This window comes from Psammomys obesus, unplaced genomic scaffold (assembly GCF_907164565.1).
Source record: "Psammomys obesus unplaced genomic scaffold, mPsaObe1.curated_primary_1811, whole genome shotgun sequence".
In the NCBI taxonomy this organism is placed as follows: Eukaryota; Metazoa; Chordata; class Mammalia; order Rodentia; family Muridae; genus Psammomys; species Psammomys obesus.
Genome location: NW_026590062.1, coordinates 29,435,442 through 29,449,400, shown reverse-complemented (window position 1 = coordinate 29,449,400; position 13,959 = coordinate 29,435,442). Strand labels below are relative to the sequence as shown.

The 13,959-nt window shown below is 38.2% G+C and overlaps 1 protein-coding gene across 2 annotated transcripts in view; it reads left to right on the top strand.

Moving 5' to 3' along the window:
• Positions 1 to 13,959, top strand: part of Vcl (vinculin) — a 94,898-nt gene that overhangs the window by 23,504 nt on the left and 57,435 nt on the right. For both annotated transcript variants that reach the window (XM_055605915.1, XM_055605917.1), the window contains exon 2: positions 5,743 to 5,813. In XM_055605915.1, the coding sequence (XP_055461890.1) occupies positions 5,743 to 5,813 (71 nt within the window). The remainder of the gene's footprint in view (positions 1 to 5,742; positions 5,814 to 13,959) is intronic.

Genomic DNA, 13,959 nt, shown 5'->3' with positions numbered 1-13,959 from the left:
GGACCATGCCTGCCACTTCTGTAAAGCCCTAGAGTTACCATGTATACTAAATAAATTGGTAGAACAGATCCTCTCTGCTGTTTTGTCTTGACCATTTTCTCTTACATTTAGTGAAGAAATACATCTATTAACGTATTTTTTAGTGCCTTTGCTAGTCCCATTTCATCCCTTCCCCATCCTTTATTCTCTGGAAAGAAACCAATCATTCTACATTTCTCAACTTGAGTTGGTTGTGATGAAAAGAGTAATAATAACAAAAGCAGAAGACAAAAGCCTTTATATGGAAGTTTGAACTGAAAGTTACATATCGAACAAAAGAAATTTAAATTAACTACAGAACAAAGTAAGAGCCAAGTCCCCTGAAGCCTCCCTGAGGCCTGTTTCTCATTCACTACCACCATTTCTGTTTATATGGCCAAGGATATGTTGCTGCTTTTTCTCTTCCTACCACCTAGGTGACACATAGTTGGCAGGGAACATTTGCTTTTTGGGTTGAATGTAAATTAGGTCTTAAGAGCAATGGCTAGAAGTGAACAAATCTGAATACTATAGAGAATAGAATTGAAATTTGGAAGTGAAAATGTGTATTTACTATAAAGTTAGATAATTCTGATTCAAAAATAGTGACCAGACAACTTACTCAGAACCTCCTGTAACTCAGAACCATTTATTACTATTTTCTCTGCATTTACATTTTTAAAATTATTTCTAATTGTATGAATGTGTGTGGATAAGTGCACACAAGTGCAGGTGTACACAGAGGCCAAGGATGTTGGAAGCCCTTAGAACTGGAGTTACAAGTGGTTGTGAGCTTCTGGAAATGGATACTGGGAATTGAACTCAGGTCCTCTGGAAGATCAGTAAATTTATACTGAATGGCTGTGACATCTCTCAAGATCCTGAAGTTTTCTTTGTAGAAAATTTCTGTTTATTTGCTTTTATACTTAAGAATTACAATAGTATTGCTCTAATTTATCTTGAAATATTTTGTTAATTACATTGTAGTTAAAGTAATTCTTCACTTTAATATTTTCTTTTTGTTATTAATAAATTATTAGAGGCCATAAAAATTTCTTCCTACATTTAAAAAACTTTAATTATGAGCTTTTTATTGTTGTTGATATTATCGTTGTTGTTGTTATTATTATTATTATTATTATTATTATTGTGTGTGTGCACGCTTTTGTGCGTGCTAGATGCCAGAAGAGGGAATTGGATCCTGGTGATTGTGAAATTGTTGGCAAACATACTGGAATGTGAGCTTGGGTCCTTTGGATGAGCAGACAGTGCTCTTAATCAGTGAGCCATCTCTACAGCCCCTACGGCACTTCCGTCACAGTGGTGAAGGAGCAATTAAAGGAAAAGTAATTAAATAACTTACCTGAGGTCACAGCTGTTTATTAGCTAATCTGGAACAACAAATGAGGTACCAGATTCTATCGAGTATCAGTTTTTGGCTTAACAGGCCAGGTGTTTTGGTGACGTGATGCTGCACAGGTGTGAGACGTTACTGACCTATTGGGAATAATAAATTTTCTATAATTGAACTTATAACACTGAACATTAATCTTCTAAAACTGAACTTGTCTCTTGGCTCTTTCTCTGAATTCATTCTTGGGTTATTCATCAACCTTTTTTTATGTCTTTACCAAATGACTTCTTCACAAAAGAGACTTGGAACTTAGTGTTGTAGGTGGAGAAGAAAAGGATCACATAGCTCAGCCAGAAGAATGAGCGCAGGAAAGGGCTCAGTCAGGTGTGTTTGTATACATGTTTTGCTGAATAAGAAGGACAGGCTGGAATGGCTTCAGCTAAGGAAATGGTCTGGAAAGGACAGATAAAATAAAGAGTTAGGCTACCTTGACCTTCAGGTCTATAGAAGGGCTGTCATCCTCTGTTGTACTTCTTGACAGTTCAGTGTTCTATTATATAAGTATCATAAAGTCTAGGGCGTACAGAGAAGCCAGTTTCTAGGGTATAGTGGACCATAATGATATCTGATTTATGAACATTTGATAGAGCCTTTCTAGGTAAACCCAAAACAGAACTTTGGGTTTTAAAGCCACTAAGCAAGAGATGACAGGAAATAAATTTCCTCCAGTCTCTCCATGACTGTGCAGATAGAGATAGTTTCTATACACTCATGTTTTATAAATGAAAATACAACAGAACAAACAAGAAGGAGACCAGTTCACCAGCTACTGGTTTAACTGACTGGAGTCTGCAGTGGTTTATAGGTAGAATAGGTTTATGCTTTGACACAGGGGTCTCACTAGGTTATTCAAAGTGGCCTAGAACTTGTGTTCTGGTCTCCTGAGTAGCATGGCCAACTAGGCCTAGATCTTCAGGATGAGAGTTTTCTCCTTGGCCTCAAAGTCTTAGTTCTGGCATTATTTCTTTAGAACGAACTGTTTTGTCTGTTTTTACTTATTTCTTTTTATGTGTATGAATGTTTTGCCTGTGTGTATGTATTTGTGCACCATGCCTCTGCCACTCCCGGGTTATGCAGTGCTGAGGATTAAACCCAGGCTTCCTGCATGCTAGACAAGCATTCTACCAACTAACCACATCTCCAGCTCTTTTTCTTTACTTGTGATTCTCTGTCTAACTCTACTAGGACGTAAATTCTAGCACGGCAGGAAACTTACTGTCTGCTTCATCTTTAGTACCCAGAGCAGTGTCTGAGGTGTGGTTCAGTAACTCTGAATCTAACCCTCACTTTTCTAAAGGAGACTCGAGAGGAGCACACCCTTTTCTCCTTCTTTCTTTGTTTTCTGTTTCTCCATCCTCTTGCTCCCTATGTATACATTAAAGGAATCTCCAAGTGTCTTAACTGTGAATATTCCTTTAAGTCCATTGTGCTTAGTATGAACCAGTGACTTCATGCCTTAATTTCGTCCTTTACTTCATGAAATCAGCCCACAGCTTTTGAATGGTTGGTTTCAGCTGGCAAATATAGTGAACAATACATCTGGAAATATTCTGTCATATTTTATCTGGGAAACTCTTAAAGCAACTGCTGGTTTGAAAGGCTTTTATTGTGCTGTAGACAGTCTATTGTCTGTGGTAGCACTGGCTCTTACACAGCACTGTGTGTTGCTCTTTCTGAGCTATTAACTTGATAGAAAAACCCTGTCTTCAGTCTTTTATGCATGGCTTGTATTCCCTAAGAATAGTTTATTGTAGCTTTTTCTTTAGCTGATTTATTGTGCATTTCGGGATTTTCCTTGCTTACTTTTTTTTCTTTAAACCATAATCAAAAGTTAAATGGCTAAGTAGGGTTAAGATGCCCCCCAACTTGGACTTAAGGAATTTCACATTTCTGCACTATGATGTGATTTAGCTTTCTGTCTGAGTATACCTAAGTAGGTTTATGCTGACACAGTGGGTGAATTTCACTGCCCACAGTGTCGCCTTTTGCAGTTGTTTCTCAAGCTTTTGCTAAGATAGTTCACCCCTTTGGAACATTTGATAATTAGGAGACAGTGGGATAGTAACGGACATCTAACCCTTGCAGAGGAGTGAGTTTTGAAGAGAATGAGGAAGTATGTAATTTGTGCTATAATACATATATAAGTACTTATGTAATCTAGTTAGTATGACTTACTGTCTTGACAGTTTTTGTGGTGCTAAGGATAATTTTTGCTTATTCAAGTTTTATTTATCATAATTTTTTTGTGGTATGTGTGTGTGCATGTGTGCATGCAGGTACATGTGCATGTATAGAGGCCAGAGGTCACATCAGGTGATGTTCTCAAGGATTTCTCTACCTTATTTTTTGATACAGGGTCTCTCATTGGGATTGGAAGTTTGCCAATCATTCTAGACTAGTGGCCTGTCTCCACCTGCCTAGTGCTGGGATTATAACATGTGCCTGGCCTTTTCACATACGTTCTAGGGCCCAAACTCTGGCTCTTGTGTATTCATGGCAAGTACCAACTAAGCTGTCTTTCTAGTCCTATTTTGGTTTTTATACATCATGTATGTTTTGTTTTTTAGATAAAGTTTCACTCTGTACCTCAGACTTTCCTAGAACTCAGTCTATAGCCCAGGCTGGCTTTAAATCTATGGTTATTCTCCCTCAGCATCCTAAGTCCTGAATCACATGTGTGATCCGTATGTGTGGCTTAGTTTTCACAACTAAAAATTATATTTTATAAATTATTTTTATGAGCTGGGAATTGAACTCAAAGCCTTAAATATGTCAGGCCAGTATAACACTGAGCTATAGTTCCAGACCTGTTTTGTGATTTTTAGACTGATTTTTGTGATTTTGGAGTACACTAGGGGGCCCAGGTTGTATGCTTGTCACTCTAATCCCTTTGCTTCCTGACTGCTGAGATGTGGTATGAACTACCACATCTAGTTAAAGTTCTTTTTCTTTTCCTTTCTTCCTTTCTTCCTTCCTTCCTTCCTTTCTCTCTCTCTTTCTTCCCTCCTTCCCTCCCTCCCTTGCTTTTCTTTCTTTCTTTCTTGGCAGGGCTTCTCTGTGTAGCCCTGGCTATCCCGGATTCACTTTATAGACCAGGCTGGCCTTGAACTCACAGTGATCTGCCTGCCTCTGACTCCCAGAGTGCTGGGATTAAGGCATTAAAGTTCTTTTAAGTGAAATATGATGTCAGAAGTATTTTTTCACATCACCAAGTCTTTATAACCATATTGTTTCTGTTAGGTAAGTTTTAAAAGTCTGTTGTTATAAATAACATAATGGTGAATACTTTTATGAACATTGTAGTTATCATGTTTGGTGATACTGTTTGAAAGGTCTAGTGCCTCAATTTGGAATTCTTAGTTGTGACAATTTTTATGTTTTGTAACATACAGAAGCAAATGCCTTTCCAAAAGAGAACTTGCAAGTTTATATTGCTATTTGCAGAGTGTGGAACAGTCTATTACATTGTTGGCATTCAAAAGCGTATATTATTTCTTTTTAAGTTATTTTGTAATTATGGAAAAGGGTGGTGGGTACTTTCAGGTTTACACATTATATCTATATATATGTGTTGCACCTTTTATTGTTTGAGTTCTAGTATCAGAGTCAGAATTTCATCAGATACTTCTAGTCTTTTCCCTCCCCCCCCCCACATATATATTTGAGTGCATAATATTTTGCACTTTCATTTTAGTCTGCTTAGGTTGTGTACTTTGTGTGACCATTTAGAGATTTTTTTAGTGTAGAATACCCATGGGTGTTTTCAACAGGTTTCTCTATTCTCTCACTATTCTCAGTGATGCCTCCAAGTTACTCTGGAGAAATAACAGTACTGTGTTTTGACTTCATATTGTTTTGTAATTATATTGTGAAAACATGTTATGGGAACAATTATTTTATTTTTTCTTCCTTTTTTTGAGACAAGTTCTCATGTCTCCGAGGCTGGCTTTCTACTTTACTATGTAGATAAGGATGACCGTGAACTTCTGACCCTCCAACTCCTAAATATTGAGGTTACAGCTGTGCCACCATGCCTGGTTTGAGCCTGCTTAATAATTGAAAATCCAAATAATTTCTTTTGAAACTAGATTATGGAGGGTTTTTTTTTGTTTGTTGTTGCTGTTCCGACTGGTAATCCAGGCTGGCCTCGAACTGGTAACAATCTTGCCTCAGTGTCTTGAGTGATGGGATTGCAAGGTATATGCTCTGATGCCTGATTCATTATGTCTTAAAATATGTTTCAAACATGCTTAAGTAAAGCGTATTAACAGTCAGAGAATTTATGTTTGACTCATGCCTTCCTCCTGTAGGTTGGAAAGGAGACTGTTCAGACTACTGAGGATCAGATTTTGAAGAGAGACATGCCACCCGCATTTATTAAGTGAGTAACTAAACCATTTGTTACTAAATAGAATATTATTCTTGTTAGAAAGAAAAAGTAAATTAATTCCAAAGACTACTCATGTTTTTTTGTGTGTGTGTGTGTGTGTGTGTGTGTGTGTGTGTGTGTATGTGTGTGTCTGTGTGCACATGTGGAAGTCAAAAATAAATTCTTAAAAAAAAAAAAAGAGAAACTCCCTGTGACTCTTGGTGGCAACTAGGGTAGCTATCCCTTACTCTGGCAATAGGAAATGAAAAATAAAGTCTTTTCTCCTGCTGTGCTTGTATGAAAACTATTTCAGAGTAGCTTCATAGCCTGTTTGATGAGGAGAATGTGAACCAATAAATATGGTAGGAATGACAATTGGAAAATCATCGCTGTATGTATTTCAGAGAAACAGTTACTTATGTAAAGTTAATCAGAGGCTAAAGCCCAGAGAGTTGAATCTTTATTGTACCATGAGGCAAAAACCTCGGTCTCCATGAGAATATAGGAAAACCAGTGTGTTACTATGAACTGAAAAATACTGAGCAGTTTATTTAAAAGTGTATCACTTAATTAGCTACACTGAACATTTACAGTAGCTTAAAGCCCAACAAGATGAGTGTGGTTGTCAGCTCTGGAGGCAAGTAAATACTCTACAATTTGAACAACAATGGTTATTATTAGTTTTTGCTTTTCTTTAGGATGTAAGGAAGCAGAAAATAGATGTCTTGGCTTTGAAGGGAAAGGGACAGAGGGAAACAGATGGAAGTAATTAATTACATCCTTGGCACTGTTGAGTAGGACATTCTTTGGGGCTGTTTGGTTGATGTTTGGATGTTTCCAGGGCATTACTGACCTAAGCTTCCTCTGAAGTCTGTAGTACATGGATCTAAGTAGTAACTGCTTCTTAGGGAGCACAAGGAAGGAAATAAGTTGTAGAAATGTACTGTTAGGTTCACTTTCTAGAATGTGAGGAAGCCAAGGCTACAGAAAACAGAAGACTCTTGGTGTGTGGGTAGGTTCATATTCGAAGCAGCTGGTAAATTTAAAGAGATTTCGGGAAAAGGATATGCCATTTCAGGATTTGGGGTTGGTCTCAAAATCAAGTCACAGGATTACTTTTGTGATTGACTATTTAGGGAATATTGAAAAGTGGGTTTAATATAATGAAAGTGACACCCTTAAGATCAGAACTATTTCTGATCTCAACCATTTATCTTGAATTTAAATTGTAATTGCCACGGAGGGACTTGCAGTGCTCAGGATAGCCCATGTTGTAAGAGGATCTTTTCAAGGCTGGGTAGAGTGTGCACATGTTCAATCTGTGCACTCAGGAGGCAGAGGTAGGTAGATATTTGTGTGTTCTGGGCCAGCCTGGTTTTTATAGTGAGTTCTGTATTTTAATATATAACAAGATTTGCATGACACAAGCAAGGCTTTCTTTCTTATGGGTGGAACAAGTGAACTGGTCTCTGACTGCACTGGAAAATGAGTTCACAATTCACTAAGTTTATCCAGGATTTGAATCATAGCCACAATTGCCATAGAAACCATCTCGATCCTCATAAACTTTAGGAGAGCAGTAGCCATGATATGCTATTAAACTATTAGATCTACCCCTTGAGAAGTGATTCGTCTTTTAGAAACTGTCTGCAGGCATGATAGCTATTTCATTCCATGTTTGTATTTTTTATTTTCATCAATCATCATCAACCACCTGAGCATTAGTTAGTATTTATATGTAATTAATTGATTAATGGCCTAGACACACTCATTGGTTAATTATTTATTGCCTTCTATTTGTCTGGTATACTCATTGCTACATAGAATAGCAGTTAGTAGTATACAGTGAAAAACCGCCTGTGAAAGGTATTATAAGTAGTTTCTTAATAGTAATAAACTACAGAATTTACCAATGCTTCAAATAATTGAGGGCTCAAGAGGATGACTTGGGTAAGAACACTGGCTGCTCTTCTAAAGGACTTGGATTTGGTTCCCAGCACCCACATAGTAGCTCACAAGCATCTATAACTCCAGTTCAAGGGGTTGGAGCCTCTTTTAGACCCCACAGGCACTAGGTAGTGTGTGCATGTAGCACACAAACACACATGAAGCCAAAACAACCAGTACATAAAATTAAGGGAAAAAAATAAAATAAAAAAGTTGATATTCAAACCAGTCAGGAGGTAGGAGCAGGTGTGGTTGGAGAGGAAAAAAAATGAATGGCAAGTATTCAGTCCCACATTGCTCTCCTCACTGCTTACTGTTGTTCTTCTTCTTCTTTTTATACTTTGACTGAAGTGTGATATACTATTTTGCTTTTATTATGATTTTTTTAACTGGAAGTGGAATTACAGCTAGTGATGCCTAGGAACTGTACATAGTTCCAGACACACACATATTGGGGTATGTCATATATATGAGTTGTCTTCTTGTTTTTCTTTTCTTTTTTTGAGAGAGGTGTCTCTCTGTAGCCTTGGCTGTCCTGGACTTACTTGGTAGATCAAGCTAGCAACAGAGATCTCGAACTCACAGAGATCCTCCTGCCTCTGCTTCCCAGAGTGCTGGGAATACGGGCATGTGACACCGCAGCTGGCTTGTTTTCCTTTTTCAAGCAGCAGTCTCATGGTAGAGGCTCCTCTGGCTTCAAATTCAGGATCTTCTGCCTCAGCTCCCTGCGCAATTACCTGGATTACAGGCTTCTTTTTCTGTGTATCAAAGAGAAACAAAAAGTAGAGATATTTTGAGAACTTTCAAGTTCAGGAGCTGTTATACAAATGGATTTTCTAAAAAGAACTGTATGTCAGTGTCGGCATGAATAATAGAAGGAGGTGTCGTGTACATTGTGAGACGTGGGAGAGCAGAGGAAGGAGAAGGCCAACTTCTCGGGATGTAACTCATGATGGCCCACAAGGAGAGGACTGCTGATGTTGGGGGATGCTAACACTAAGTCTGGTGAGGCAGTTGGGCCCAGGGGTCAGGGTCCTTGAAAACCTAGATGGGGAATTTAGAGCTGGCAGGAACGAAGTTTTGTAGTTTTTGAGCTACAGGATGACAGCATGCAAGCGGTTTTCAGCATGGCTCATAGCCAGATTCAGAATGAATAATAGTGTCACTGCTAAAATGGGGAATAAGTTGTGTGTCAACTAGCTAGCTTCATTTTCTGTCACAGAGGACTTGCTTCATGTTGATTCCTTACAGGTGAGAAATGTTTCTGATGAATTGTTTGAATTTTCTTTGGGAAAAAAATTTTTTTCAGTATACAGTGGAATCCCATTCTTTTTAAGTTTTTTTTTTTTTTTTTTTTTTTTTTTTTTTTTTTTTTTTTTTTTTTTGACACAGGTTTTTACTACGTAGCCCTGGCTGTCCTGGAACTTGTTATGTAGACCAGGCTGCCTTCATACAGAGATCCTCCTGCCCCTGCCTTCTGAGTGGGAAGTTCATTCTTATTTCTGCAGTGGAGCAGAAACAGTAAGGAAGGTGGTTCTTGGGCCGTGGCTAAGGCTGCTTTTGCCCCAGTGTTCTCAGCCATCACTTGCAGTCCTGTGCATGAACTCTCTCTGAGGAGCAGAGAGCAAGCACACTTTCTGCTGGCAGGCAAATGCTGCTACACTGGGACAGGAACGTGTTACCTTCTGCCTCATTGCTGCTTTCAACAGCCTGCTGAGAACTGTCAAAGCTTCCGTTGATTTGCCAGCTTGGGTTGTTTTTGAAACACATTGGGATGTCTAAGTCTGCTGAATAAAGCAAGGTTCTTAGAGTGCCGTGTGAGAGTGCTCTGTGCTCCATCCATTCGTCGTGTTTCCCCAGGGCAATACCTTGTTCTCATCCTTAAGCATAATTTTGGCACGTGCTTGTAAGACTTTTTTTAACATAGTTTATATTAATGTGAAAAGAATACAAAATAATAATAAAGGGATTAAAACATACTTAGATCTAAATTAGGTCATTTTGACCTAAGGTAATAATGTTTTGTTTCATATTCCAGCATTTGTATTTTTAAATCTGCTTGTTGGTTAAAGTGCATAGGATTATTGATTTTTAGAATTACTTTTTAAAATATTTTTTAATGCTGTCTGGGGCTAATGTGTGCTTCTGATGTTTCAGTGTGGCTTTTTTATTTTACTATTTTTTTAAAGATTTATTTATTATGAATACAGTGTTCTGCTTGCATGTATGGCTACAGGCCAGCAGAGGGCACCAGATCTCACTATAGATGGTTGCACGCCATCATGTGGTTGCTAGGAATTGACCTCAGGACCTTTGGGAAAAGAGCCAGTGCTTGTAACCTCTGAGCCATCTCTCCAGCCCCAATTTATTTGTTTTTAAACTTGTGATTTTTGTTATCCTCTTCATTGCTGTTATAACTTCTTCAACTGGGTGTGAGATAATTATTCACGTCTGCCAGCTGCTTCACTGCATTTTGACCCAGAGCAAGCACTCTGATTTTAAGTAGCCCCCCTTTGGACTTGCTATATTAAACATGACTGTACAGCTGTTTTGGACTGAGTTACTTAAAAATAATTTGTAAAATCGAGTTTTTCCAGTAATAAGCAGAGTTGTTTTATTAATTTGCAGATGAGTTCTAAATAGGTTGATGGGTTAAATCTGGTTTACTTTATGTACCTCACATAATTGAGAAATTAGCAAATAAAACATTAATCATGTGTGGCTTGTGTTTCTCTGTCTACAGAATATTTAAAAGATTGAAAAGAACTGAGAAGGCCTAGAAAGCTTACACATATATGACTAGGATGTGTATAGTACATATGTATATATATGCATACAACATATATAATCATACATGCTGGCTACTCTTGTGTCTGTTTGACACACAAATTAGAGTTATCTGATGGGAGGAACCTTAATTGAGAAAATGCCTTCCTAAGATCCAGCTATAAAGCATTTTTTCCTCTTTTTTTTTTTCTTTTTCAATCCAGGGTTTCTCTGTGTAGCCTTGGCTGTCCTGGAACTCATTTTGTAGACCAAATCACAGTGATCCACCTGCCTCTGCCTCTCAGAGTGCTGGGATCACAGGCATGTGTCACCATGCCTGGCTGTAAAGCATTTTCTAATTAGTGATTGACAGGTGGTGCAGTCCTTGGGCTGGTGGTCCTAGTCTGTAATTAATCAGGTTGAGAAAGCCATGTGGAGCAAGCCAGTAAGCAGCATCCCTTCATGGCCTCAGCATCAGCTCTTACCTCCAGGTTTCTGTTTTGTTTGAATTCCTGTTTTGATTTTCTTCAGTGATGAACAGCAATATGAAGTGTAAGCCGAATAAATTCTTTCCTCCTCAACTTACTTATGGTGTTTTGTCACAGAAACCCTAACTAGGACACCATGTAATTCTGAGAATGCCAATGTTAAGATTCTGCCCATTTAAAATAAGCTTTCACTTTTGAGGTAGGGTCTCACGTGGCCTAGGATAACTAGCTGGATATGAAGCTATAGTGGGCCTAAAATCCTGATTCTGAGATTGAAGGTATGTACCACCAGTAGTAAACTCATTTTATAGATAAGAACACTAATTTTGACAAACCGACCCACTCATTATCACTCTGTTACTTTCCTTACTGCCGACTTCATGGTTTTCAAGGGTATTTTCATAAGGTAGTCTGATCCACCACCCACCCTCAGACAGTACTAACTTGTTTTAATAGACAGGGTCTCTCTGTGTAGCCCTGGCTGGCTAAGAACTTGTATGCAGCTCTGTAAACCGGCTGGCTTTAAATTTAAATTCACTTGCCTCTGGCTCCTTAGTTCAGGGATTAAAGTTGTGCATTATCACTTTAGACGATAACAATTTACTCTTTTCCTGAGTGTTTCAAGAAAAATGAAAAATACAGATGTAATTTGTGATGTATTTTACTGTCTTAGTAATTCTTGTTTGTTTTATTTATTATTTGTGTCTGTGTATGTCGTGTATGGTCTATGAATGTGTGCAGGCGTGTGCTTGCTCTTGTGTGAGTGTGAGCTCGGAGGATAACTTTCAGGACTTGGTTTTCTCTGCCTTATTGAGGCAGAGTCTCCTTTTGTTTCTGCTGCTCTTATGATATTGGGGTGATTCTTTTTTATAGATACAAACAGGCTGCACCTCTTCCTAGGGTGGGTTCCAAGGATGTAGCCCAGGCTGTCAGGCTTGCATGGCAAGTACTGCACTGCACTGAGCCACTCCCTTGGCTTGTTTGTTTTATGTTTCTAAACTGTAAAGAATTGAAATACTAAGCTTTCACAGTTTAAGGATTACAAGTACTATTGACTGAGTGACACATCCCATAGATGCCTAGGGACTGTTGTCTGCCTCAGCTTTTTTCTGGAAAAACAGGGCCAGGGAAATGACTCATTGGGGAAGGTGCTTGCTGTGTAAGTGTGAGGACCTGAGTCTGGATTCCTAGCAGCTTCATACAAGGTTGGGTGGAGTGGTGTACCTTGAACCCCAGCATTGGGGTCTGGTTAGAGTGGACACTGGAGAACTCTGTTGGCTTACCAGTTGGGTAGGCTGTTTAGTTGAACCGTGCACACGAATACACAACCACCACACACATCGTACACTTACACATGCACTTTCACATTTAAACATGCACCACACATATGGAATAAGTTAAACAAACAAAACACAAAGAAAATAGAAACACTAAAAACAATCAGGTACATGTATTCTTTTAATTATTACCTTGACTTTTTCAATATAAGTCTAGTCTCAAATTAAAAAATTAATTTTCAAAGTTTAAAGTTTATATGTTTGCTTTTCCTGAAGTTGTTTACAAACATTATTGTTCTTTCCATAATAGAGCCAAAGGAACAACATGAAACAGCTCCATTTCTTAAGTTCCTTGTATGGACTGGTTGTTATTTAATCCACTTCATTTTGTTTATGAGGCAGCTCCGTAACTTCTTGAAAACGACGGAGTGCAGGAATGGCAGAAGATCTAACCTAGCACTGTGTGACAGCAAGGCCTGTGCTAAGACATGCTCTCCCTCTTTGTGACACTGCTTTCTGATGGTAGGCTAGTTGCTGTGATGCATCATGAGTGATAATAGTTGTAAAATCCCTGCGGTTTGGTGATGGTCACCTCCTACCATAGCCTCTCAATCTTTTTAAAATTGCGTTCTTCAAATAAGCCCAACTACTTAAATAAACACTTTATGATAGCGATTTTCCCCTCTAATCTCTGTTTTCTATTCATGGTGAGACTTACTTTGTTGTGCTGGGGATCAAACCCAGGACCTTATGATGTGACACAGTCATTTTTTTTCGATGAATTATATCTCTAGTCTCTATGACTGTAATACACATACACACACATGCAAAAGATAGCTTACTTTTATTTAATGTTTTTTCAGGGTCCATTGAGACAACCACATAGTTTTTTATCCTTTACTGTTATGATAGTCTGCAATCTGCTATATGAATGTAAATTTTCTGATAATGAACCATCCTTCCTCTTTTTTTTTTTTTTTAAATAAATTGTAAGTTTCTTAAACAGCATCAAATGGGAGTTGTGGCACACTCAGCGAGCTTGAGGCAGGATGACTACTATTTGAGGCCATCCTGAGCTACATAGTAGGACCTTCTCACCAAACCAAACAGCAGTGCTGAATTGAGTTAGGGTGCTGCATCCCCTTATTAAGACGGAATCTCCCCATGTGGTCCTGGCTGACCTCAGACTCCCTATCTTCCCTTTCTCCTGCTTCAGTTTTCTGAGTGCTGGCATTACAGGTGTAAGCCATCATATATCTGGTTTAATTACTAGATACTTACATTTTTTGTTACATTTATTTCATTGTGTGTGATGTGTATGGACAGAAAATAGATACCCTGCAATAATTGATTCTCTACTTCCACTAAGTGTGTTCCAGGCTTGGTGGCAAATAGCTGATGTTTTAAAAGGTCTTCACTTCTTTATTCATGGAGAATCTTGTTCTATAATTTTCTGGGACTGTTCTTGTCCAGCTGTATATCAAGGTGATTTTATTTTCATAAAATTAGTTCTTTTTCTCCTTTAACTGGTTTACATAAAATAAAGATTATTTGCTGTTGAAAGTTTGGCAAAATATTTCTAAACTTTTCTGTGTCTATTGGCCTATAGAGTTTTGATTACTCATTCAGTTTCTTCTTTCTTTCTTTCTTTCTTTCTTTCTTTCTTTCTTTCTTTCTTTC